The sequence below is a fragment of the Pavona decussata genome, unplaced genomic scaffold, assembly GCF_977016875.1.
Source record: "Pavona decussata unplaced genomic scaffold, jaPavDecu1.1 SCAFFOLD_156, whole genome shotgun sequence".
NCBI lineage: Eukaryota > Metazoa > Cnidaria > Anthozoa > Scleractinia > Agariciidae > Pavona > Pavona decussata.
This window is the reverse complement of record NW_028145568.1, coordinates 7,277,152-7,304,176: the sequence shown is the minus strand read 5'-3', so window position 1 is coordinate 7,304,176 and position 27,025 is coordinate 7,277,152. Positions and strand designations below refer to the sequence as shown.

General features: G+C 38.9%; 3 protein-coding genes across 3 annotated transcripts; 1 reads left to right on the top strand and 2 right to left on the bottom strand.

Annotated features, from left to right (window-relative positions):
* Positions 1 to 6,730: 6,730 nt before the first annotated feature.
* On the bottom strand, positions 6,731 to 22,391 carry LOC146465681 (uncharacterized). Its single transcript, XM_085128746.1, has 6 exons — positions 21,470 to 22,391; positions 11,154 to 11,268; positions 8,718 to 8,933; positions 8,200 to 8,353; positions 7,980 to 8,086; positions 6,731 to 7,539 (listed from the first exon to the last, which is right to left on the bottom strand). The coding sequence occupies exons 1-3, from the start codon at positions 21,599 to 21,601 to the stop codon at positions 8,875 to 8,877; spliced, it is 306 nt and encodes a 101-aa protein (XP_084984872.1). The 5' UTR covers positions 21,602 to 22,391; the 3' UTR covers positions 6,731 to 7,539; positions 7,980 to 8,086; positions 8,200 to 8,353; positions 8,718 to 8,874.
* Positions 9,191 to 10,261, top strand: LOC146465683 (uncharacterized). Its single transcript, XM_085128747.1, has 2 exons — positions 9,191 to 9,644; positions 9,780 to 10,261. Exons 1-2 carry the CDS (start codon positions 9,415 to 9,417, stop codon positions 9,835 to 9,837), a joined length of 288 nt encoding a protein of 95 aa, XP_084984873.1. The 5' UTR covers positions 9,191 to 9,414; the 3' UTR covers positions 9,838 to 10,261.
* LOC146465682 (uncharacterized) lies at positions 18,558 to 20,766 on the bottom strand. The gene has a single exon (XM_085128629.1). It carries the CDS (start codon positions 19,426 to 19,428, stop codon positions 18,652 to 18,654), a length of 777 nt encoding a protein of 258 aa, XP_084984755.1. The 5' UTR covers positions 19,429 to 20,766; the 3' UTR covers positions 18,558 to 18,651.
* Positions 22,392 to 27,025: the final 4,634 nt, after the last annotated feature.

Below are 27,025 nucleotides of genomic sequence, written 5' to 3'. Positions count from 1 at the left end.
CTAACTCGGCATCTCGAAATCTAACTTCGTAGTTGGAAACTCCTACGCCCGGACCAGCATCTGTAAGGTCAGGCCATCGTGGCTTTACAGGTGGAAGGCAGAGATCTCCGAGAACTTCTAGACCATGTTTACATGACCTGGTTACCCTTCAAATCCTGTCCTTTCTCGCATCTTTTTCCATTGAATCGACTTCCTCTTTAAACAGATCATCAATGGCATCTAAAATGCGTTTTGTGACTGGTTTTATCTGACTAGCAAACAGAGCCCTATTGTGCTCTGACATTTCTGTGTCTTCGCAAAACTGCAACAAATTGTCAATCCTTAATTTCAAGTGCTCTGCTCTCTCTTTTTCGTAAGTGAAGAATTTACAGTTACTTCCTGTTTCTCCAGATATTTTGTCTGGGTCATCTGACTCTGTCATATAATAAAGAAAGAGGTCATCGTGTAGTTGCACGCAGCATTTACAAAATCCCAGTGAGTACTGTGGACTGCCAGGTGTCGGTTCGTCAACCTCAAAAGCTGATGGATCTTCATGTCGCAAACAAACTGTTTCGCTGGCCCATACAGTGCCTGACGATCCTACTATTGCTTTGGGCCCGACAAATACACAGTGGCGATTGCTATCAGTTATCAGCTTCTCTTCAGTTTCATTCATTACACTTGACTTCGTAAAAACACGGTGAGAACCTGGGGTCACATATACCATTTTCTCAGGCCAGTCGTACTTTGGTAACTTCCTTGCTTTAGTGTGATCTGATAATGTTAACATCCTAAGATTTCTGGCTTTGTCAAAACCTGCAGATGTACCTGGTCTAAGGTTAGCCTTGTCATCGGTGCTTCTCATGAAACAAAACTTTCTCGCGCTGGAATTTCTGGCACCCCAGAATCGTCTTTTTATGTTTTTTACGTGTGCTCGTTGGTAGTGAGTGTTTTCGTTTGTGTTTTCGTCGCCTTTTGGTGGCTTTTCCAACAGAATAGGCCTTTGCCATAATGGCGCTTCACTTGGAGACTTCTTTTCTTTCTCGGTCTCGCCCTGTTGTATACTGTTGTAGCGGATTGAATTAATTTCTTCCCACGTTGAGCTAGTCGGTAGTTGGCAATTGAAGGGCCGTTTACACGACCGAAAAAATTGGAACGGCTCGGATAAAAAGACGAACGGCTCCGACAAAATTTGACGTGTAAACAGTACTTGACCCGTTCCAGTCTTATCCGTTCCGTTCCTAAAAAGGTCCATAGGCGGCTATGGACCCCTTTCGGAACGGAACTGATAAAAAACGGTTCCGTACCCACATTTTTGTTTTCTTTTCAACGTGTAAACGCTCGCCCTTTTTTCGGCACCGTTCTGTTACGTTTTTTCTGAGCCCGTTGTACTCCATGTCAGTTGTTTAGCATACCATTGATCGTTAGAGTAAGGGCTGTATGCAAGATCAAACCAAGCGCTTTTTCTTGGAATTTGCCACAAGCTCCGTGCGACTGTGAAGTGCGATTCAAGGCCTGTTAATAGGAGAACCGTAAGCCTTGTTTTTCTCCTAATTCGGTACATTCTCTCAGAAGCATTTCTTTGAAGAATCACTCGCGCTGTCAAACGTGAATTTCGTGTTCTCTTCTTCAGAAGAAACCAGAAAAGTGCTTGTAAATTTATGATAGTCGGAGATACGCACAGTGTACTGTATGTGTAAGCGCATATGAACAACTAATCGAAGCAGCTTTGTTTAATTATTGCGGGCTCTATCGTTACCGGTCTCCAAGAAAACAACGTGTAAACGGTCTAGTACCCGTTCCAAGGGGCTCTCAGGTACCGTGCCTTTTTCTGTTAGGTACATTACAGAATTTGTACCTGTAAACGGAAGATTTCGTCTGCAACCGGTACTTGTTTCTAACCGAGCCGTTCCTTCTCTTTTAACGTGTAAACGGGACTTGAAAGAAGGTTTTTCTTCTTCACCCTCTGGCCGGTATAAAGGACCGTATCATGCCGTCTACCATGATAGGATGATTTCTCCTCGTTGCCTTTGCAATGAAGTCTTCATCTTCCTCATCTAGCTTTGGCTTCGGACCTTGGTTTGACAACTTTCGCCTCTTCAGTCGATGAGATTTGATAAAACTTGAAGCTTGGCGCTTGAGCATTTGGCGTTTTCTCTGATAATTGCTTTCGGTGGGCTGGCTGTGAAGAAGCCCCTCCGTGTCTTCAACTTTTTCCTTGAGTTTTTGTACTTCGCCTTGGATTTCTTCTAACGTTTTGGATGACCAAATATTTGTTTTCTTTTGAACAAGGTTTTCCTTCTCTTTTACAGCTGTATCTCCTTTTCCAGCTTTTCCTTCTTGGAATTTAAGTGCAACCTAACGAGGTCGGCTGCTGCCTCGTTAGCATTTTTTACCTCTTCAACAACGAATTTAACTCTCTCCGTCATAGACGGAAGATTGTCAGGATCGAAGCCTAGGGCTGTCATTTCTTCTCTAGAGAATATGGATCGCAATATAACTTTAAGACAAATTTTATCCCATTCTGAGTCCATAGTAGTAATGATACCTTCCAGGGTTTCCTTATCGAGAACAAGAGCACTATGTCCACTTTTAGTACTACAAGCACTAAAAATATCCAAAAGGAATGACTCTAAACGACTTCGTCGGGACAGAGCACGACATACTCAAAACCCTCAGTTATACGAATGATAATGATCCTGAGACCATGTTTTTCATGAAGTAAAGCTTCGCGAAAGGCAACTCTCTGATATTTTGACGGTGCCCCAGAGTGGTGAGGTTGAAACGCAAGGAGGTACTCTAATGCTTCTTGAAAGGGGATTGGAGACCTTATTCTTGTCTTAGCATTGGCATCTTGCACCAGAAGAAATAGTTGATCGAAGAGATAGAGCAGACCTTGAAACTTGTGCTTCTTTTCCTCTGAAATTGCTCTCGATAATTCTTCTTGTATAACACCCCTATTTTGCTCTAGGGTGCAGCTTTGTTGCGATGTTACAATCTCCATTCTCTTTTTTCCCTGAAGTAGTTAAAAGGTGACTTCGTCTTAGATCGAGAAACTCACAGTTTTACTAGATCTATGGCCTTGAGGAATGTATCTTAATGATTCACCCAGATACAATTTTCTTTCATATTTCTTTGGAAAATATCAGGAAAGTATAGGTGTGCAACAACTGCAGACTAGACTGCGCGTGACTCGATCGACACCTAATAGCGAGCGGCGAAACCTTGAGCTACGATAAGTGTCGGTGCGGTCTCACTAAATTCTCCCCTCTTTTGTACCCCAATTTGAACATTTTCTTTTTACTTTTCCTGCAATTTATCCTGAAACAAAATCCCGGTATTGACCGATGTATTCAGTTTGCGACGCAGGCTACTGGATAGTGATTTATCCAGTGGATAGCGTTATCCACCCTTTGAACAACTGGGCCCAGGTTATAGGGTGCTGGCAGTAATTTCTCCATAATTAATTTGGATTCTTTTAGCATTGTATTAATTTATCAGGGTAGAGATCCACCGGTTCGTTGTTGCTTAAAAGAATGCTCAAATTAAAGTAGCGAGATTCGTTTGAGTTTGGATTTTGGCAACTGCTTTCTCGACAATTTCCGTTCCTTTTTAACGCCGCATTAATTTTCTTCATCAGTTTGAAATTAAAAGACACACCTTTCGCATTATTTATTTTATTAGAAAGTATTTTTCGTTCACTTTGCGATAATTTAAATCGCGTCAATTTCTAGTAAGTCCGCTGGTTTATAGTCTGCATTTGACGCACGCACGAGGGAGCCCCCAAATTTTTTTTCCGCTCGCTTCGCTGGCGTCACTTTCTACATTTCCATTTTAATTTAGTTGTATTAATTGTAAGCATAGTTAAATATTTAACATTGTTATTTACCTCTGATCTGCAAATTATGGGGTTGTCTTTCAGATGCCGGGAATAACCCTATCTAAATTATAGTGAACACAAATACCAGGATTTCCAGTCTTTAGATACAAAGAATTAATGTCCATGTCGTTTCGATGATTCAATGTTAATGATTACTTGTGCTATTGCATGCATATTTTATTGTTTTATTTCTCACCAGTTTGAGCGTAAAATAATGGACCAGTATCACGAAGAAATTGCCGCGTTTTCCTTCATGATGATTTTAGTAACATCGAAATGTCAGACAACATTTACTAGCTTTTATATTTTTACGAAGACTGCAAAGCCATCATTTATTTACCTGGTCATTGTCGATATCTAATACAAGCCGCTCAGTTCTTGCCCTTCGCTTGCTTCGCTTTTCATTATGGCATCGTTTATGGGTACTTCCATGACTTAAGTCCAAATGCTCTCCAAGCTGATCACCATTATCGTCCAGATTGCTAAGCTTTTCTGTCATATCTTCCATTCTTGCTCAATTACAAAGTCTAAAGTCCAACTGTCGGGAAATCTTCCAAGTGCGCTTATTAAATAATGCTTTATTGTTGTGACGTACTATTAACTAACATCGTTGTGACATATTAACTTTAACTTAATTTTTTACATATTAGCATATAAAACCTACCTTTAGCTGAAACGTAGGCACAGAACTTGTTTAATTGCGCTGATTTGCTTTCATTATTTTTTCAATGGATAAAGAAATTGACTATCTTTTAACAAAAGCTGACTTGAGCAATTACACAGACAATTTTAAACAAATTGGTGTTGCAAAGGTCGAGCATTTCCTGGACGTTGATGACGAAACTCTTGAGCGAGACATTGGACTAACGGAGATACAAACTCGCCTTCTGAGGCGTTTCTTCGCCCAGATACAAGGCGAATCAAAGCAAAGAGGAACAAGCAGTAAAGGTATTGAGTTATCTTTTCTTAGATGATTATTTTGAAGGCGTCTATAAAATAATTGGCTTGTGCTTCAAACCAGCCATGAACAAAAAACGTAAGGCAACATGGTGCATAATTTGTAACGCAATCCTTAACAAACATTTATAATGTGATCGGTAGGTGTTACGTCCGCCAGTGCTCCCAAGAAGCGCAAGCAGGCGATTTTGTCATTTGGACGCTCCGGGCAGCTACAAGTCCTGAGGAACGACTCAGCACCAGAAAAGAAGCCGTGGGAAAAATATCTCCTTCCCAACCCACACACAGAAAGGCTGAAATTCTACAATAGTGTTGTACCGCAGATTTATAAATCTTCATTCGTGAGTAAACAAGCCGGTTTCAAAAAGTATCTCCTCGAGCAACAGCAAATGCGTTGGCAGTTAAACACAAAGATAAAAGCCCTTTCCGATAAAGAAAACAACTTGCTTAGAAACGAGAATTGGGGAGTGTGCCAAAACATCACGAAGTTCATGTCAGGCGTGGATGTATGTAAGGTTAGTGGTGATGTCGCAAAGTGTGAGTCCGCCTTGACCACTGTCAATGAGGCCTTTAATTCAGCATCTGATTTGCTTCCATTTATCGACAACAGACGAAAGAACCTTTATACAGAAGAGCATACCTTAAGGCCGTTTGCAAGTGATGAGCTCAAATATTTCCAGGAAGCTCAAGAGCGAGTGAAGGCCTTACACCAAGAGCTGCAGAAAGCCTCCAATGCGCTCACGACCACCCTCATGAGCTTGAAGAGAAAGTTCCCATCTCCCATGGGGAACAACGGCCTATCCCGAAGAAAAAAAGAAAACAAGAGAAGAGTGAAAAAAATCAAGGAGAAAAGGTTACGTCAGCGAGCAGCAATTCTCCTAGAAAAACTTACCTTAAAAGAGGTAGCTAAAGAGGTTTTCGATTCACTCGAAAAGAATACTTACAAATGTGTCTCAAGTATTAATGCAGGATTCACTGCGAGATTTGTCAAGTGTCTCCACCTGGATCCTCTGCTATGGCTTTTGGAAAGAGGCGTGTTTGAAACAGAGCTGGCACGCAATTTGAAAGTGGTAGTGGCCAGAATGAACGAAGAGAATAGCAGTAATGGTGCTGAAAGAGGGTTAAGTTTGGGCGAGGATTCCGATAAATCTGACGTGGAGACTGTGCGAGAGCCAGTGGAGAGGGCTGCCGAAGACTCTGGCACGGAAGCGGAACAAGATACAGCCTCACCAAAATAAACACTTTTTTATTTGTTGTTTTCATTCGGCCGCGTATTAAAATAATGAACGTTTATGATTTTAGACTACGATTCTCTATAAAACAAACTGAAACGTCATGAAACAATTTTGAGCAATTGTAGGTATTCCATTCTCAAAATCTTGATTATCTTTCTAATTTCAATAGATCGTGCCTGATTAACAGCGTGTATGTTAGACTACGATAGTGATACTTTTTTTTACAAAATGGAGGGTCTGTAAAAAGGTTTGGGTTTTGTGTCTGGGCTAGAATAAAGTTAATATAATACAAAATACAACTGAACGTGGTCTTGAATATATGGTTGGGGGTTTAGAGTCCTTGCGGCAAATCCTACTAAAGTATTTACAAATGCACTCACCTGGGGTCCCAGCGCGACCTAAAATTCCTTTTTTTTTTTGGTCTGATCGCCCCCATTATGCTTGTCAATTACGGCTGATCCCCCCTGAAGGTCTTCAAAAAACCATGTGATCTCCCCCTAAATACTCCGACCCCCCAGGCGATAAATAATGACCTGTCCCTAACTACAAGTGGTCAAGTACAATAATCACATGTACATGTACAGGTTAACAATTATGTGTTCCAAAAAATGTAAGACAAAGTGATTGTCAATATCAACAATAGACTTGTTAATTCATTGCCAGTGTAGTTCTTTTCCCAAGATGGGAACCAAGCATATACAGAATTTTAAGTCAATTTCAGCAAGAACAACAACAGAGTACATGTTATTCTTGTCCAGTGATAGACCCTTCTTTAAAAATGTGAAGCAACATGTAAAATATTAAAAGAATCTTGACCTGGTCTAATATTGACATACATGCCACAATAGTTTCTTCATCACATGAGTAAGCCTTAGGGATGTTTTTGCCTGAACACTAGCTGATGCACCTATACACATCTGTAAATTCTTAAACTTTCAAATTAAATCTTCAGACTAAGAAACAAAGGGGCTCTTTCTGATATAGTAGCGCTGGTGGTGTGATTTTGCCCTTAGTTCAATAATTTAAATTTGCAGCCTCCATTTATAAAGCAGGGGCTATTACTCTTTACATTTGGTTCGCACTAAGCAAAATATAATGATAACATTTGCCTATGAACACAATAACCATGTTCTTGCATGCATAACATAATTACTTGCTGCCACTTAATCTGAAGGAGTTTGTAAAAACCAAATATGGTTGAATTGCCTCATGGTAGCTGTTAACTACACGGACTGAGGAACACAGATCATGGTCGCCTAAGATGAACTGCTGTAAGTATAAATACAAATTTCGCAATGGTTGGGGGTATTCCAGGTGAAAAACATAGAATACTGCCAAAAGCTGTATTATGGCATGCCCAAAGGAATCTTGGCCTCTGCTAATGCTGTTGTAAGTCTGGTCACCGACCATCACTGTAAAGGCTTTATCATCTTTTTCTTAATGTATCAGAAGGTAGGGATCTTTTGGATTGAAATCTATTGACCTTTCCTATAAGATAATCAAAAGCAGTATAAGAAAAAAAGCTCTTACCAATGGATTTAAAACTGCACATTTACTTTATAGCCTGCACAATACCCACATGTAACTTATCCTGACAAATGAGAATGCAAAAACAGCCAGTTGATCAATGGTTTTGTTCTAAATCAGAGACTACAGTTTCAACCTAATTGTTGTTTCTATTTTTTTTTAGGCACTCAAACTCAACCTCCTGGGCAAAGACAAAGGCAACAAATTTCTAAGTTTTTCAACAGATTTGTTTTAAAATTGTTATTTGAGACAATGAAACAGCTGTACACATGTACCTGTGTAAAAGTTTTGCCTATAAATATGAACCATTGGTCAAGTTCTAGTAAAAAAATAAAACACTTTTTTTGTGGTCCTCACTGTTGATTCATGTACCTAACAGTAATAATGGTTATTATTAGTACCTCATCAGCAGACAAGGCAAAGATGGCTGTCTGTTTACAATCCCCAGTCTTCTTTTTGTTCTTTTTAGTTGGAAATACCTGTTGCATGTTCTTTAGTACTACATCATCTGTGGAGAAAATTAAACAACATTAGCATCAGTCTCATATTAAACAACAATGAACTAATAATTATGTATCAATACAGTGGTTACAAAACTTGCTTTGGAAAGGACTTATGTACCTGTGGCTTCATCCCTTGCTAGAGAAAACCTCTGCGAGAAGAACTCTTTCAACTTTTCAAAGTGGCTTCTCCAAGCATGTAATAGCACCTCAACTCCTGTGACTCTTGTCAGTTTCTTCTCAAATTTCAGGATCCTGAGTAGTTGTTCCTCAAGCTGAAATCCATAAATAAAGAAGCTGCAACTGTCAGAAGTTTAGTAGTTTAATTTGTTTCATTCCAAGATAAGGGGAATTCCAGAGCAAAATCATTGGAGTTGTTTTCAGTATTCTAAGGCCTCTGCGAGGAGTAATCCTATAAAAGCAGCTTAAGTACAATTAAAGGACAATTTTGAGAAACAAGAACTAAATGCAACAACAAGTTTACAATAACATTAGTAAAGCTACGTCGTAAGTGCACTTGACTTATTTTAGTGATTAACATCAGCTCCACCATCAATTTAAGATTACAAAGGATAACCGTTGTTCTGTCATTCCAGTTTGAAGCAGATACAAAACAAATATTGAAGTGAATTGAGGTACCTGATCCCCAGCATTAAGAACATGATACTTTGCTATCGTTTCTCTGATTCTTGTTCGTACGTTAAAATTTTGTAATCCAGTTTCTTCGAGCGAAAAATTCAGAATCCGTAAGGTCCTTTATGACAGTGAAATCTGGGGCTGTCTTCCCAAATTCTTCTTAAAGCCATTTAGTATGTCTTGATAACGAGGCATCATCATTAACTGATTGTTGGGGTTCTATATGGGGTGTACAAAAACACTTAACATTAGACACTGACATCTATGCACTTCTTAAAACAGAGGAACCAAATTAAACTAACACAACAAAATCTCCAATCAAATTAAAAACAGACGAACAAATTGAAAAGATTCTAAGATAGTAAGCCAGTCTTTGATTTATATGAGATGTGACATCATATACATACATTAATTTTATTAACATCCATTGTCATGTGACTATACTGAATGAGTGAATTTTAAATCCTTTGCAGAGGCCTTTAAAGGGCATGTAAACCCCCAAACACAAGTTTATCTCACTTTATGTAAAAAGTGGTGCTAAAAACAGTTTTGCGACTTATTCTTGCCAATTCGAAATATTTAAGGAGAAAAACGACATTTACTGTGGGAAGTTCACTTCCGGTTAAAACAATAGCGAGTGCTCGTGACGTCAGCGGTTGAACACAAACATTGCGCAATTGAGAATACCACTGTAATTATCATGGCAGCGAGAGAAAATAGTAGCAGTTCGGAGGAGATTTTATCCAATGAAAACATCTCGAATGAATGTAATTTGTACGACAGTGATGTTAGTGAAGTGTCAGAAACTGGCGTGGATGTCGGAGCTCGTCCATTTCGCTTTGAGCCACGCAGAGGTCGGCGTGATGTGCAGCCTGAATCAAACGAAGAAGACGGCAAAAGTGAGACGAATCGTCTTGGAAAGACAGACTGGTGATTGTTTGCAGTTGTGATTCATTCGCATTTATATGATTGTTACGCCTTTGAAAGACTGAAATTGAGTTTTTTAACTGAAAGTTACCGCGAATCTGTTTATTAATGCTGTTGTTTTTTTCTTGTTATAATAAGGTGCGAACCAACCACTCACAAGAGCGTTCGCTGTGTAGAAATCGGCCAAATTTGGTAAAAGGTTGAGGACCAGAAACCAGCAGTGCAAATGCACTGTATAACCAAGCATCCAGGATTTCGGTCCAATTGCCTTGATGTCTGGGCTCTTAAAACTGCGTATTACGCATTCCGACAACAGCATGGCACAGACAATCATACAGGACATTAATTTTTTTACTTTGTACACTTATCACATTACCTTTCTCTGTGAACAGCACACTGTAAAATCACAAAGTTAATAGGGAATCACACAGTGATCAGTTATTCCTTTTGTCTCTTGTAGAAAATTTCGTTACATTGCCTACAGACAACTCGTTCGTTGGTGTTGGGGCTATCTTGGCAGAAATGTGATGGTTGCACTCCTGTCCTGTGAGGTCAACAAAATACGGAGTACATTTCTAGCGGATTTTGGTTCTTCGTACACGGAGTTAACGCCACCAAACATACAAAAAAGACGAATAAAACCTTTTTTTTATTTATAACAGATTGCCCTGATTTTATGCCACTTTTGAGTTCGATTCCAACTTTCAATTTACAAGCATCTCTTACTGTCTTGGCGTTATTTCCGAAGCGATTGCGAATTTTGATATAGCTCTGCTCTCTCGTGACCTCTTACTAGATTTCCCAGCCCTCTGCTCTGTTTCCTCGCTTTCCATTGTTTGCTTACGCATTTCTGACAAGGCCTTCTGCTGTGGCGTTTGTTGAATTGTTGGTACAGCACTGGGAATTAAATCCGTCTACTCTTTAAAACCCATTTCTCATATATATACACCCTCGAAGCAGTCCGATGGGAAATGAGCGCCACAAATTACTGAATGTTTTGTCGGCTCTATAAAATCATCCCTCTTCAAGACTTAAACAAAATTTAATCCACTGTCGCCTTGACTGAAGTCTCTTGGAAACTTACATGTGGAATATCCTGTTTGGTTTGAATGCCACAAAACTGGACGACACAGCGCTTTACCATATTGGAATAAGAGAATAAATGAATACTTGGTGGAATTTATGTAGACACGTGCGTATTACAAAATGTTGGGAAGGGAGAATGTTCACTTCCTGTTGGCAGAGATCCACTCGTGACGTCACAGAAAAGATGACGTAATCAAAATGGCGGGTGCTTCGAATTTGCAGCGGCCTTTTCCAACTGAAAACGCGCTCGTTTTTAAAAAAGAGTTACAGATTCTGCATACTGAAAATGTGTGCTTTATGACTATGTGACCAGAAAAATTCGTGTTTTGAAGGTTTACATGCCCTTTAAGCTGTAGTTTGAGGGTAATATAATTTAAACTAAACTTTTAAACAACTAGAGTACATCACTAACAGAATACAGCATACCTTCATTAGAACTTGATTTTGGCCTTTTGATATCCAGCATACCACTTGTTGGCTTTCTCTTTTTCTGATACTGCTTGTTCTCTATTGCCCTTCGTATTTTTTTGGTAAGGAGTTCCTGGAAACCAATATAACTGAAAGCTAAATGCTGAATACACTAAATGCATTAGTGAGCAACATCTATTCTGCTTTATGACGTGGTTGGAAACCCTTCAAGCCAACAAGACTTCCCTAACTTTCTCCTGGCCAAAACCACTGTTCATAGACCATAATAAGACTGATAAAGGAAAAGATAGTCTATTTTTACTTTAAAGTTGCCTACAATTTCTTATTATTTTGCAGAAACATTTTATTTGAATACAGTTAAAAAGCCTGTTTAAATGAGAACATTCCACAGTATCTATAGTAAGGAGGTGACACCTATCATACAGTATTGTGCAAAAGTAATGCAAACGAAATTCGACGAATTTCGTTCTTTGTTCTAAATTTCGCGCAATTGCAAGCGAAAAGTTTCACCTTGAAACGATATTTCGAGTGACATTTCGTGGAAATATCGCACGATGTTTCGGAAGGTCAAACGAAAAATGGCTATTGCGAAAATTCGCACAACAACTACAGTAAATAAGAACCTGAGCGACAGCGAGGTAGTATTTACATCGCTTCCGATCACACAGCCGAGAGGTTAGTCCCAAAGCCTGAACAAAACTTATCGTAATTTGACTTGTACACATTTACTAACAAATGAATGACAAACTTAATAAAACAGCAACGGAAAGATCACCTACCTGCTTGAAGTCAAACGAACATGTAAGCCCGACACGTTTGCTTGCGTACGTAAGCTTATTTGAAAATCGCACAAAATGTAAACAAAACACTTCAGTCGATCGTGGCATAAAGTTGCAATGTTCCTTGACCATTGCCGCTCTATTAAAACATGATGCCAACGAAATGAAAATATAACCTCTGATTGAGATAAGTCCGTGTTCAGTTTCTAAAAGTATTAGAAATATAATGATTAGGATAAAGCGGAATGTGCTGCAAAATGGAACAAAACGAATTGCCAATTGTGGTTGTTTCACCAACGAGTCGACAATTCGATTTAGTGGACGGAAAGTGGTGCGTTAGGCCCAGGTTAAACGCCGTACTTCACATCAGCCGAACCTAATTACAGTTTAGGTCGACCGAAATTTATTAAGTTCGCCCGGTTGAGTCAAACGTCGAACTTAATTCAGCCAAACTTAACTGCAAGATGGAATAAAAAGCAAAGCGGTCAAGAAATACCTGTGAAGGATATAATAAAATTACAGAAAAACTTGAAAATATGCGACTTTTAGCAAAAGTATAATTATAATGAAGGCTTGTCAATTTGTCCAAATTTTCTTCAATAAATTTTACCTGTTTAATGTTAATTTATCTGTTCAGATTAATTATCCAAAGGACAACAACAAAAAAATTAACGGTTATAAAATGTGTTCAAGAATGTTAATTCTTGAGTATTATAAAGCGATAAAACTTATAGGTTAATGCTTTTCCTGGCTTTTTATGGCCTATTTTGAATTAGGTGAAAACCGTTGGAATTCGAAGTTCTGCAGACTTCAGGTTTTCTGCATGACTGATTTTATGCTAAGGGTTTTCAGCCAATCACGAGCCCTGTTATATTCAGAAATATATTAACGTAATTCATGCATTGGGTTTGGCTCATGTGAAGATCGGCATTTGACCCAAAGTCGATCTTCAGCCGTTCTTCATGCCTGGTTCAGGCGTGAAGAACGGCTCGGCCGATCCAAATAAAATTACCCGAACTTAACTGGGTCAAACGCCGAACTTCACATGAACTTAACTCATGTTAATTAGTTGAATTGAGTTCGGCTCATGTGAAGTACGGCGTTTAACCCGGGCCTTAATTTCAAATGTAAATTCCATGACCACACTCTTTTCTACTTGTGTTTATAATATGCAGTGTGTCATGCTAATGAAATGAAAGGAGTTCCCTGAGAACGTTGCAATGGCTGAGATTGTTAACGTCAATTGTCCAAAACTTTCGGAAACAACTTATTTGCATAAAGCTTTTTTGAAAGCGTCACATTCGGTCTCTTGGGTTCATATTACTTGCACGCTAAACAGCGACTGATGTAACGCGAGTGATCATCGCGGTTATGAACACTACTTAAGCAGTAGTTAAAATAAAGAGTGAAAAAAAATTGACAATTCAGGCTTGACGGGATTCGAACCCACTACCTCTGTGATATTGGAGCAGTGAAAACGAAGCCGTCCAAATGTAAGCAACGCCAAGGTAAGTGACACCACGAATTGATGCTCGTTGGCACGTGCCAAATAAACAATGTAAAGAAGTAATAAACGAACTTCGCGACTCTCTCCTCGATCCTCGAAACTCGCTGAAATAAATCAAATAACAACCGAAAGTATTGTGCGTTTTTAATCAAGGAAATGCTGTTTTTCGAAGTTTTGACTCGAAAGATTACATTAAGTATGTGCAGTGTTCTGGTTTAGCGAAGTTAAAAGCGATCGCGTGTGTTTCCATTCTCAGCTTGTAAAACAGCGGCCGAAAAAGTCGCATATTTTAGTTTCGTTTCCTTCACTGTTAAAACTAGCTTTAATGAACAAGTAATCCAGTCATCTGTCAGAGAAAGACATGGTTACAATCCGAAAACAGTTGACAGAAAATGAAGAAAACGTGACATTGCCTTTGGAGCTCAATAATATTTATGCAAATTTGTAACGCTACGCCAAAAATTTAAACATTTGCGTTGGCTTTCAAAGTCTGCGCAAAGGGAAGCGAACGGTCAAGTTGAAGTTTCCCTGGGTCCTTGCCGAATTCTACTTTAAATGTTGCGCGTTTTAAATAAGGAGATATTCTTTTTTTGGAAATTTTCATTCGAAAGGTTCAACTTTAATCAAGTATAATCTTGCGCGTCGTAAACTTACGAGTACTTGCGCAGCAGCAGCAAAGATATTTCAGAAGCGGTCGCTTACATTCCGCGAAATAAAAAGCCGCAATCTTGCACAGTTTAGCTCGTTTTATTGAGTTTGAAGTTTGATTAAAAAGAATTGGTGTAGCATACGAAAAATTTTACGCATGTTTTTATTTCACAGCGATGAACGAATGTGTTTTAAAAAAAATACGCAGCAGGAAGAAACGTGCTGAAACAGGTCACTGGATAGAAACGAAGATTCGCTCGAAATATCGCTAAGTTCAACGAAATATCGTTGTCGCTTAAACAATAGGTCTCACGAAATATCTTCAAAAAATCGCTCGAACTATCCCAGAGTGTGGCGAAATTTCGCTCGAACTATCGCGGAGTGCCACAAAATATCGTTGTCGCTCAAACAATAGGACTCGCGAAATATCGTTGAAAAATCGCTCCAAACGAAATTTCGCTAATTATCGTCGAATTTCGTTTGCATTACTTTTGCACAATACTGTATTTATAAATGTGACCTTGCACAGGAAAACGTACAGTACCGCCTGAATCCATATGCACATTGGCACGTGTGAACCGCAAGGGCAGAACGTGTGAAGGCCCGTGCGGTTCACGAGACGAAACGTAGGTTGAATATTTCCCGCGGTCAAAAGGACGAGGCCCAAACACAATAGCATCTTATAGCCTATTGTGAGTTTATTGTTTTCCGTTGAATAGATTTTTTTCTCAAGTAAACCGCATGAAACATGAAACGCCGCCTTGAAATGCAGCCGGTCTTTGGAATCGTCGCGTAGGAGACTTATCTTGGTCTGCAATAGGTGCATGGATTTACACCATCGCGTAACTCAACATACACAAGCCGTCCATGCATTTTCTCTAGCCGTTTAAATTCAAGCGGATTTCCGTAAACAGATCCGGGAAACAGATCGAGCGCGGAATTTGCTTTCTTCCGATGAATGTTACATGACTCGCGTGACATGCGTTACCCGTAATATAATTTAATGGTGACTTCCTCAAGTTCTTCTCGAAATGTTTCAAGTTAAATCAAAATTTAAAGGAATTCATTATCTTTAGATAAAGAAATGTCCTTCCTCTCTTTCAAAAAAAATTAATTGTCAATGGTTTATTATTTACGTCAATGCGATGCGCTTTATGTCAGTTTCGAGAAGTAAGCGTCATCTTGTCGTCTTTTGCCAGTGCAAGTAATCTTGTAATTTGCTTCTAATCCATGCTTTTTATATTTACTTATCTAAGTGGCCAAAAAGAATATTTCTGTGTACTTTTCTAGTATGAAGAAACGGACGTTTTTACTCGGAAATTCTGACACATGAAAATCGAAAATATGCAAATCATTCGCATTGAACCTTTTCCATTGCGGCAGGCCGTGCCGTCACAGCTGTTCGTTTGTAGTTTTGCTGACGATAAAGGAAATTATTATGCTTGAATACTGCACAAACGCTATTTGACGCTCGGCAAACAAAAAAAGTTTCATTCATTATGCAAAAGAAGAAAAATATTTGTGGAAGACAAACGAAAACATTACGCATGCAAATTGCAAACGAAATTAATCGAAGCGTGACAACAGTGACAACGCTTCATTCGCCATTTTCGATCAATTTGTTTAAAAAATTTCGAGTTCTGCACGGATACTTTGATAGCAGATTAACTGAGCGATAAATAATAAGTTATACGTGAAAAAGTCGAATTTTAACTTCAAAGTCCTTCGTATTGACAGCTGTTCTAACGGATAGCTTGAGCCGTTAAACGGTTGAGCAAAATGTCTAACGGATGCTGTAAAGGCGTGAAATGATTTGCTTAACGGCCACCTGAAAGCGTTTAACGGTGGAGTTATGACGAAAGAAGGGCAGCCGATGGCGAAAACAATGCGGTAACGATTTACAGTTAGAAGCAAAACCCGAGACGAAACGATCGAAGAAAACGAGTAAAGCGACTCAAACCAAATTAAACCCAACACTGGCCACAAACCAAGTGTCGATTTCACGACAGACTGACAAGAGGCTTTTCTTAACCGAATAAAGGATCAGACCCAAGCGAGGTAATAATCGAGTCGCTCGTTGTTAGCTTATGAATTTGTGTCGCGACTCACTAATTCGAATTTTCGAGGAGAAAAATATTTTCAGTGTTCTTAGAATCTGACTTTGAAGGTAAGTTACCCAGATACTAAAATGTGAGCCATTCAACTCCTTCAGGAAAAGTAGAAAATTAGGACAACGCATTGGATGAAAACAAAGATTACAGTATTTCTTTTCACATCTTGTCTACACGCACACAGTCCATAGAATGTCTGGGATCCTAGGACACCTGGCATGCTTCAGTCGGCTTCAGTTTCTGAACCAAAAATTGTATCTGTGATTCCAGGCACTATTAAGAGAAAACTTGTGCTTTCAATTACCACATAAGGAATACCTAGTATTTCAAACTCCTATAGCGAGGAAGAAGAAAACCCATTATCATTCTGCAATTGAAGGGCTGGGAGCATAACCGACCTATGTCGAATTTCAGCCCGTTTTTCGATGTAGCTCGGATTTGCCCAAACTTTTGCATGTGTACTGCAATTCGATTGAAAACCATTGTCCAGTATTTTTTCACGCCGCTTTGTGTTTCGTATTAATGCCATTGAGAAATTTTACCATCTTGTAAAGATATATCGGTAACATTATAGACACTGGATGACCAAAAGGACAATGCACTGAGGATTAAATACTTGTATTCAATATGCACTCGTTGTCTTTGAAACACGGCACACGAAAGCGGTGTTTTTCGCGGGAGCAACGAAAAGAATGCTGTCACGCTTTTAGTTGATTCTGTTACAAACTACTACGTACGTGACAGGAATGTCCCAAATGTAAACAGTTACATTCTCCAAGAGAAAATGTGTCCATTTCCTGGCGTAAAATCCAGCTTTGTCCCGTTTGTCGACATATCACTCTTGATAACGCAAAATACTAGCATTCTACACGATTAACAGGAAGACATGTAGCCATTTCAACGATTAACGGCAGTTCTATTAAAAAGGTAAAGACTATCTATTCTTTTTACCACCAGTCGGTGTTAACCGTTGAAAATCTATGTTAATCGTACTTTTATTGAATCATTGCCTTGAAATTGTCAAGTTAATCGTTACATACCGAATTTCAAGCCTGGCAAACCACAACTAAGGCTTGCAAAACACCTTGTATATGGCGGGATTTGTCTCTGATGCTCCCGCGGGATTTGATAATCGAATTGAAAAATTCGCCACGGCACAGTCATCACTACCAAGGAGGGATTCTTTGGACAACATTTCCACCAGTTCCTGTGAACTGCATTCGTCAATTTCGTAACTTTTCAAAAGATCCATAGATGTCGTGCATTTACAAACTTCACCAAACAAAAGCGAAAGCAACTAGCCAGTACGATACGCAAGTTTTTTATCCCGACTGCCTTGATCTATTTTGGGCTTGTTACAACCCGCAAAAGCAAACCATGATATCATCTCAAACGTTACTTATAGCAACAACAACTGGTGCGACTAAACACGGCTCGTGGACAGTGGAGACTTTTAGCCTACCGATAATTTGGAAAACGAGTCTGACGTGGACAAAACCTATAAAAAAATTTGCCTTCCAAGCGCGTTCACTTGTAGACAAGCAAACTACCAAATCCCCCTCCCCCCCTGACTCAATGTTGTCTTTTGGGTCACGAACAGTTTCTTGGCAAGCATCGCTTCCCACATCAACATTGCATAAGGGGGAGGGGGAGAAGTAACTGTGGTAGAATTACGAAGGGAGAAACAGTAAGTGAGTGGTTTTTTGGCTGTCTGTGTTCGGTTGTGATTGCATAGGGGGAGGGGGTGGGAGGGAGAAGTAAGGAAGTGGTTTTTGTTCTGTTCATGTTTGGTTTTCTCAAGGAGTTTTGTCCACGATTGTAAAACCGCGAAATGTTTTCCAAACCAGGGAGAGCCAAAATTCGGACAAATCCGTGCAAAACCGAAAGCCGCGCTAAAATTCGACATAGGTCGGTTATGCTCTCAGACCTTCAATTGTAAGTTAGCTAAAAAAGAAAGGGTACGGCAATTTCGGAATACGCCCGCGGAAATAATGATAGCTTTGTTCTGTTCTGTTCTCTTAACTGCCGTGGACACTTTATAGATGGGGTTTCCGTTATTGAATAAATTGTAACAAAGCACAAGAAAAACGTGCTTTGATGGGCTTGCTTTGTATAGGTTTACCAGAGTCAATCGAACTCAATCAATTAAATTGTGTTCGATGTGATTGAGTTCGGTTTCCGAACTCAGTCGAACACAATCAGATGGATTGAGTTCGATTTGTTCGGAAATCGAACTCACTGAAAGTCTGGAGTTCGATTTCCTTCGATTTCGAACTCAATCCACGCGAACGTTCGATTTACTTTTTCGGGACTAATGTAGGTCGATAAGCGAACGACGTAAGTCATGGTCGTACAAAATTTTTCAATGCAATAAATTATTCGTAATCAGAATACAGCATAAAAAATTCCAACATGCCTTATTAACAACAAAGTCAATGTCACTGCGAAGTTCATGGCGCTGGCGCTACAAAGTCTTTAGTTCCTGGTCGGCAGAACTGTCGAATCTCGCGGTGAAGATAGGCCTTGCGTTCCTCGGTCAGCCCATCAGGGGTGATGACACAAGATAGAGTTCTAGATGAAGGAAGAATCACATTGTTCTTTAACAACATAAACGATTGTTCTGGGCTTGTCAAAAATTCTCTGTAATAGAGCATTCCAGGGTTGTCCTTCGTAAACCGGAAATGGTGGAACTCCTTAACGTTTGGAAACCTCTTGAAGTATTGTCCAAGAAATGTTGCCCAGTCAAAAACCGGGACGATTACTCTTCCATCGTGTGTACCAACAAGTTGCGCCTTTTTAGTTCCAGTGGTGATGGAGGTCTCCACCAGTCGGGCAAATTCGTAGAGCGACGAGATATACGTGACTTTAAAAGCCTTCTTAATTAAACCGAAACAGCGATCCGGACCGAATTTAGTATGGCCCGCTATCAGAAACGAATAATTGATTGAGCAATGAAGTTCCATTAGAGTTCTCCATGACAGGTACCAGAGAAAGTAATTATTTTTGGTTTGTCCTGCACAATTATCCGCGTTCAGAAGCGTGTCTGTTTCTCCCAATCCATGGTGCTGAAAATAGTAATGTACGTAGTTGATGGTAGCGTTGGCCCCTTTGCCAACCAAAGTGGCTTCATCGATGAGAAAATTTACTTGCCTTGGTATGCCTTCGCACATAACTCCAAAAATGCTGCACTTGCGAGGTGTTTTGAAAAAGATCCGCCCAGGTTGCATGGGGTTGCTGGGAATATAGACTCCTTGTGCATAGTCGAAGGAATAGTGTACTGTTGCATTTAATGAGCAGGCATTGCGACTTTCGTTGTTTAGTATGGTTTCAGCTCCAATCGTTTCAATGGCTTTCTTAGAGTTGGCCGTGCGTTGTTATAGTTCTCTCTTTCAGTCTGAGCACAATTCAAGTGATCCTGATGGGCTTTTACACATTCCGACTTTTCTCTGTCTGAGAGATTTGCAGCTCTTTGAAGTTTACCAGTGTTCTGTTGACAGGTCAAACAAAGATATGTCTTTGGCTTTGCGACGACTACATTTGGATGGAACTGCTCCCATAGCTGTAGAAACTTCCGGTAGCTTACGACTCGCATATCTTAGGTTTCGCACGCTGTACCAAATGCGCGCCAAACGCTCATTTTTGTTTCGGAGGATGAAAGGACTTTAATTTCATCGCTTTTAAAGCCTGGTATCCTTCCTGGGAGGGCGATGGCGTTTTCCTCAACATAATTTAGCAGGAACGTGTGGACTCCTTCAGTTGTAGCCTGAGGCAGCGCGTTTTGAGGAAGCCTTTTGGTGTTGCCATGAGTTCTTGGAAAGATGCCGTGATTTTGGTAATGTTCCTTCAGTCGCCGAAATCTTGAATCACTCAAGCCGTAAAAATGCAGAAACATTTCCTTACAAATAGGTTGCAACTGATAGTAAAAATAACATCGAGGGCTTCTGCTTCTTTTTTTCCGGATCAACTCACTATTAGTAAAAGCTTGTATGTTGGCAAGTATGATGAAATCGAGTTCGCCACTTGAAAGTTCCTGGTAGTTATTCAAATTAAAGAGTACTGCTCTCTCCGAAAACTGCTGAGAACACGGACCACCTTTGTCGCAAAGAGCACACCCACAGCCATCGAGCATGAACTTCATTACTTTTTCATTTACTTGGTCACGATTCTCCATTTCTTCTAGTTCAGCCATAGCGTCGTTCGTTTGTTTTTTGAAAAGCGAGTTTGGTTGAATCATCCACAACAATTTGCTGTTGTCATGGCAACAGGAAAAACCCAATAATTTGCATTTTTTTACGTGTGTTGCCTGACGACTCTCGACGACAATTCAGTCTTTTTAAATACAACAAACCTCATTGACTTTGTTCTAAAATCAGTGCAATACCCACAAAAATAGCGAAGGCAACTTTCTTTGCTTTTTGTTTGCGCATGTTGCTGTTTTTCAGCGAGTTTTCCGGTTTTTGTATTGCATTCTACCATCTGTTCATTGTTTACTCTAATTTGCCGTGCACTACAGTGAACTTTATTCATCGACTTGACAGGTAGGTTTTGGTTGCTTTAGTTCCGATCTAAATAGGCCATTTCCGAGTTGCTGTGAACCTCGTTATGAAAGCGAGGCTAAGTGCAAAAGCTTTTCATATGAAAATTGGTTTTGTTTGCATATGAATGAAAACTAATTTTCATAATAAAAACTTTGCACTTAGCCTCGCTTTCATAATTAGGTTCACAGCAACTCGGAAATGGCCTATTTAATTTATCGTGTAATTAAACCGAAGGAGGTTATGTCCTTATTTATTTATTTATTTATTTATTTTTTCGTTTCCTGGACTCGGGGTCAATAGTACATCAAACTAATCATGACACTTCACGGGACACAGTTATTTCTCAACGTCACATTGTAGAGCAAGTGGACTTGGGAATTAAAAAAAAGGTTCATATTAACTATTTTTGTGACATCGTTTAGCGGATAGCGTTAAGAATGGAGAGCGCTTCATCTGTTCTAACGGATGCGAAGTTTCTTAACGGCTACTTTACCCGTTAAACGGATGCTGGATTTTCCTAACGGCTACCAAATTCTCTTTAATGGTTACGCCAACCGTTCTAACGGTTTGATGTGAACGTTTAACGGGTATGCTAACGGCTCTAACGTTTTTGGTACAGTTCTTTAACAGATGACTAATGGATACTAAACGGCATTGCCCGTTTAATGGATAAGTGTTAGAGTACATTTTCCTGTGCAAGATCACAAATTATTAAAGGCATGGCACCTACCCATTCCTTGAAAGCTGAACTGGTACCATTCCATTTATCAGGCATTTTCAGTGTCTCCAGTGGATTGGCTTGGATAGCCCTGGGTGCAAACTGCAACATTTCCAGGCAACCCACTCTATTGTCTTGATGCATGGGTGGGGGTTCTCTGCCTCTAGGTGTTCTGTGAGCTGCCGGATAAACGCTTTCATGGCATCTTGGGGCATTGACCCATACGCTTTGGACTCAGACAGTGCCTTATTCACTCTCTTGCCAAAATTGTTTTGGAAGTTCAATGCTCCTTGGAAGGTCATGAGAGACAGGATGCTATGCCAGGAGGTCGCAGTTTGCAACTTTGAGGATTGGTTTCACTCTGACTTGACATCTTTGGACTTTCTGATGTTTCTTCTGAGCTTCCCTCTTCTTCTGAAGATCTTACATAAAAAGTGTCTGGTGTTGAAGTTGAGCTTTGAGATGAAGGAAATGATTTTCTGGATGAAGATGAACAACTTGTACTTGGAGTTGAATGAGCTGATGGTGGAGGAGAATACAGTAACTGTGGAATGCATTCAAGGACATCCTCACCTTTCCTCTGCAAGCCCAAAATACATCACAGTTGGAATTAGCCTAAAATCTAAAATAATAAATGCTCTAATATTTTTTGTCCCCATTCTGCGGTTAATTAATTACGTGTCCTGAAATCACTCTGTTTCATTTAAGGTTAATAAAACTGAAGATTTTTTAGTTCACTGGTTTTATTTTCAGGTGCTAAAAATATGTCACACTTTCATGTTCCTTTTCTTGCAGTATGAGGAAGATGTACCATCTACCACAAATGGCAATTAAATATTTCATACAAGGGATGACAAAACTTTGCCAAGACAATGTACGATAGCTGAAGAAAAGGTCAGAAGGTGAGTAGTAAACATTCTTCCAGAAGACTGTGATTTAACCCTTTGACTCCTGTCGTGTTGCCATGGTTTTCGCATACATTACCTTTTTTCTAGAGAGGCTTTACGCGATAAACTGCGCACTAGATAAATAAATATTCTTGGCTTCCAAAATAAACTGCATATTAAACTGGAATGATTAAGCAAATGTTTTCGGACGTAAAATAATATGGTTACCGATTAATCATTTGCCGAAAAACACACTTGAACGCAAAAATTGCTAAAATTCACGGCATGTTGATGAAAACCTTTGGCATATCAAATTTCAACCCGCTTATGCAAATTGCCCTTGATTACGCATCTGTTTCTTCTTAAACGAATATATGAATTTTTTTTTTTTTTTTTTTTTTATTGAATAAATTTATTGACATAGAGCACTTTAAATACAACAGTACTTGCGGACTTACAATACACAACACGATATAACACTACCAACTTAATAACTAATAGAAAACTTATAGACGTACAGCTTTACTATACAACAATACCTACAATACAACACTCCTAACTTAGATATTAATCGAAAAATGGAAAAAAAAAACTTATTGACTACAATTTTAACATTCATGATGTAATATAATATATAGTATCCGGTAGTCAGCAAATTATGTCTAACTAACTCTAGCTATCATAAATAAAGCTCCATTTATCATAGAATTCTTTGAGCGTGTTATTCTTGATACTAATGTATTTTTCTGTTTGTAATTTGATTTTTACTTTTGCTAGAAAGTTGGTTATGTTGGGAAGAACTCCATTCCTTCTGCAATCCCACAGGAACAATTTGCCGATGGTTATCAAATAATTTAGCAGGCTAGGGGGCATTTTGAGGAGATGACTCCAAGAAGAACATCTTGTGAATTGAGACTTATTTGTTGATTTGTTACCTGGAGAAAATATAATTCAAAGGCTTCCCAAAACTTTCGTGAATAAGGGCAGTGAAACATAAGATGGCACAAAGTTTCGTTTTCATGACTGCAGAAAGAGCAATAACGATTTTCAGTATAACCGATTCTATACAATTTATCGTTGGTGTACAGGATTGAATTTAGCACTTTGTACTGGAATGCTTTTAAGTAAGGTTCACTAGTGACAGTATGGGGGAGTAGATAAATTTTTCCAAGTTGTTCTTCTGCGAGATTGAATTCGCGTTTCAAATTGGTACTATTATTAGGAAGGCGAGCCTTGGCACCAATTAGAAGGGCGTAATAGTGTTTTGATTTGGTCTTGGTTACATCGAATACGCACTTAGAGTGTTTAAAGGATGGCTTCGCAGTAGAGCAAACGTCTACAGTAGAACTGGAGTATAGTTGTCTCAAGTTGGGTGGCACTGAATTACGCAGTCCAGTCCATGTTAAGAAATTACTTCCATCTATTTCTTTAGCGATCCTATCGTAAGAAGTTAAGTTGTCTACATCGAAGTGAAGATCATTTACAGAGATAATGCCAGATCTGAAATATTGTCCATAGTAAACTAGTTTGTTGTCAATTAATATTTCCTTATTATTCCAAATGATAAATTGCCAATCTTTGTTTTCTGCGAAATTGTCACGAAATTCGGCCCACCACTGTAGTAGTTCTCTGTAAAACTGAGAGTGGATTTCCAAGAGATTCAGGCTGTAATTACAGCTAAAAAGTAGGAAGCCTCCATTTTTCTTTAAAATATACTGAAGATGAGATTTCCATGTGCTTCTACCTGGAGTAAAAATTCTCTTCATCCAACTTAGTCTAAGAGCTTTGATCTGTGAATCTAAATCCACCATCTTTAAGCCTCCTTCTTTGTAACTGTTTATTGTCGACAGTCTCGTCACTTTATCAACACCCTTCCATAAAAACTTGAACAACAGCTGATTTGCTTCTTTTATAACATAGTTAGGAGTGGGTAACAATGAAGAAATATACATTAGCTTTGATAAGAGCAGGCTTTTAATAATAACAACTTTTCCGTAAAGAGAGAGTCCTCTAGATGACCAGATATTTATAAGTTTTTTAATGCTTGCAAGTTTCTCCCTGAAATTTTTTTCATAGAGCAGTGTTTTGTCGTAGGTGAAGAAGACTCCTAAGGCCTTTATTGGTTCGTTTGGTCATTTGATGCCAAGGGGTTTGCTGTCATTGTTCTTCAACGCGCCAATCCATAATCCCTCTGTTTTTGAATTGTTAACTTGCAGGCCTGATAGAATCTCAAAGTGTTTCAAAGATTGAAAAAGAACAAGGGCCGAATTGACATCTGAGAGAACTGCTGTTGTGTCGTCTGCAAATTGGAGTACTTTTGTCACTTCATTCCCTACTTTTATACCTTTAATTTTATCATTGTTTCGAATAGCAATTGCGAGGGTTTCAACGGCTAAAACAAAAAGATAAGGGGAAAGCGGATCACCTTGCCTGACACCGCGTTTAAGGGTAAAATAATCTGAGGCAGTACCATTATTTATAACACAACTTTGAATGTTTTTATAGAATAGCCTGACCCAATGTATAAAATCATGTCCAAAGTTAAAGGCATCAAGGCATTTAAGAAGAAAGTCCCATTCTAGGGTATCGAAGGCTTTTTGAAAATCAATAAATATTAAAAGGCCAGGAATGTTTTCAGCATCTGTGAGTTCCATTATATCAAAGATAGACCTAACAGTTTCGCCTATGTATCAGTCTTTGATGTACCCAGTTTGGTTGCTGTGAACTACATTTGGCAAAACCTGTTTTATTCTGGCAGCGATAACTTTCGACATTATCTTAGCATCAACATTAAGCAATGAGATAGGTCTCCAATTCTCAATGAAACACCGATCTTTACCTTTCTTCTCAATAAGCGTTATTACGGCTTTTTTCTGTGTATTTGACATTTCACCTCTTACAAAAGATTCGTTGACACATTCAATGAAAGGTTTCTTTATGATGTCCCAACAACGTGTGTAGAACTCGATGGGAATCCCATCACTTCCAGGTGATTTATTCTTTTTGAAGCTTTTTAAAATTATTTCGCACTCTTCCGGCGATATTTTCCCTTTGCATGATTGCTTTTCTTCTTCTGATAATTTTGGAATATCCAGATTATTTAAGAAATTCTCTATCAAAATTTCTCTGTTTGCAGTTACGGAAGTTGATTGGTATAAGTTCATATAGAAGTGTTTTGCTTCCGAAAGAATAACAGAGGGGTTAGTAGTTAAGGAACTATTAATTTGAAGTTTCCTTATGTGCTTTTTCACTTGATTTCTTTTTTCTAGATTTAGGAAATACTTCGAGCTTTTCTCACCGTATTCGTGCCATCGAGCTCTTGCACGAATGATGACACCTTTGATTTTTTCGTCATAACTTTGTTTAAGTTTCTCTTTCACCTCATATAGCCGAGATTTGTTATCTTCACTGGGATCGTCTTCAAATTTCCTTGCTGCCTCGCTATAATCTTTTTCTAACTGAGTTTCCTTTTCTTTGTTTTGTTGCGATTTAATCTTTGAAAACTTGATGGCATGGGACCGAATATTGTATTTAATCCAATCCCAGATCGCACGTTTATCGGTTAATTCCTTTTCACCCTCCACCATCCATGCTTGAAAATTATTTCTCACTTCCTGAAGATAGTTTTCATCGTCGAGTAGAGAGCAATTAAATTTCCAGAACCCAGGTCCTTTAGCACCTTTCTCAATATCACCAATACTCAAGTCAATTGCGGCGTGGTCTGTCGTAATCGTTGGGGAAATGTTAGTTGACTGTACAAAATCCTGTAAATTATTGGAAATGAGCCAATAGTCTAAGCGGCAGAATATGCAGGGGGATTTTTGACTCCAAGTGTAACTCCTCATGCTGGGATTTCTAATTCTCCATATGTCGATTAAATCCAATTCGGTTTGCATGCATAAAATTCTCTCCACCACAGCCCTGCGAGGAGAGAGAATGCCGCCTTTTTTGTCGAGTAGAGGATCAATAGGGCAGTTAAAGTCACCACCAATAATGATATTTTCTTCATTGTCAAAACCGTTGTCGCAGATCAGCTTTTGAATGCTTTTAAAAAATTCTACCAAGTCTTTATCCTTATTAGGAGCATATATATTCACCAAGACATAATGTTTGTCTTCAATATTAGCCTTTACAATTAGGTAACGCCCTGAGGGATCTGAAATTACGGAATGCAGTGTGAAATCAAAACCATTTCTTATAAGTATTGCAACACCCGCCGAATTTGAGCTCCCGTGAGAGAACAAAATTTTTCCACCCCATTCATTTCTCCACTGAGCTTCTATCTCTTTTTTAGAATGTGTCTCTTGCAAAAAGACAAGGTGAGACTTTTTCCTTCGACACCATAAAAACATTGTTCTTCTTTTTTGGAAGTTATTTATGCCCCTCACATTCAACGAGATCAATTTGAATATATCAGCGATCATTTAAGTAAGTTTTATGGAAATCCAGATAGTTGTGAGATTGGAGAAGGAATTTAACGAATAAATTGATTGGAGTTGATAAATAAGTTCTAAGCTGACATACGTAAAGAGACTACCGGTAAATAAAAAATCAGACAAAAAACAAAGCCTACTGTCAGGAAGTGAGAAACGTTTGATGGAATATAAACAATAATGTATCATATATACATAAACAAAAAAAGGAACGAGAATAAATAAAACACATTTAGTTAATTTACTTA

Excerpts from the sequence above, each read along its gene's own strand:
- LOC146465681 (XM_085128746.1), bottom strand. The coding sequence starts at position 21,601 with ATGCATCAAGACAATAGAGTGGGTTGCCTGGAAATGTTGCAGTTTGCA. Across the intron at positions 11,269-21,469 it reads GTTCAGCTTTCAAGGAATGG|GAACTCCTTACCAAAAAAAT; the intron begins GTAGGTGCCATG and ends ATTGGTTTCCAG. Across the intron at positions 8,934-11,153 it reads AAAATCAAGTTCTAATGAAG|AACCCCAACAATCAGTTAAT; the intron begins GTATGCTGTATT and ends CACCCCATATAG.
- LOC146465682 (XM_085128629.1), bottom strand. The coding sequence starts at position 19,428 with ATGCAACCTGGGCGGATCTTTTTCAAAACACCTCGCAAGTGCAGCATT.
- LOC146465683 (XM_085128747.1), top strand. The coding sequence starts at position 9,415 with ATGGCAGCGAGAGAAAATAGTAGCAGTTCGGAGGAGATTTTATCCAAT. Across the intron at positions 9,645-9,779 it reads CGTCTTGGAAAGACAGACTG|GTGCGAACCAACCACTCACA; the intron begins GTGATTGTTTGC and ends TGTTATAATAAG.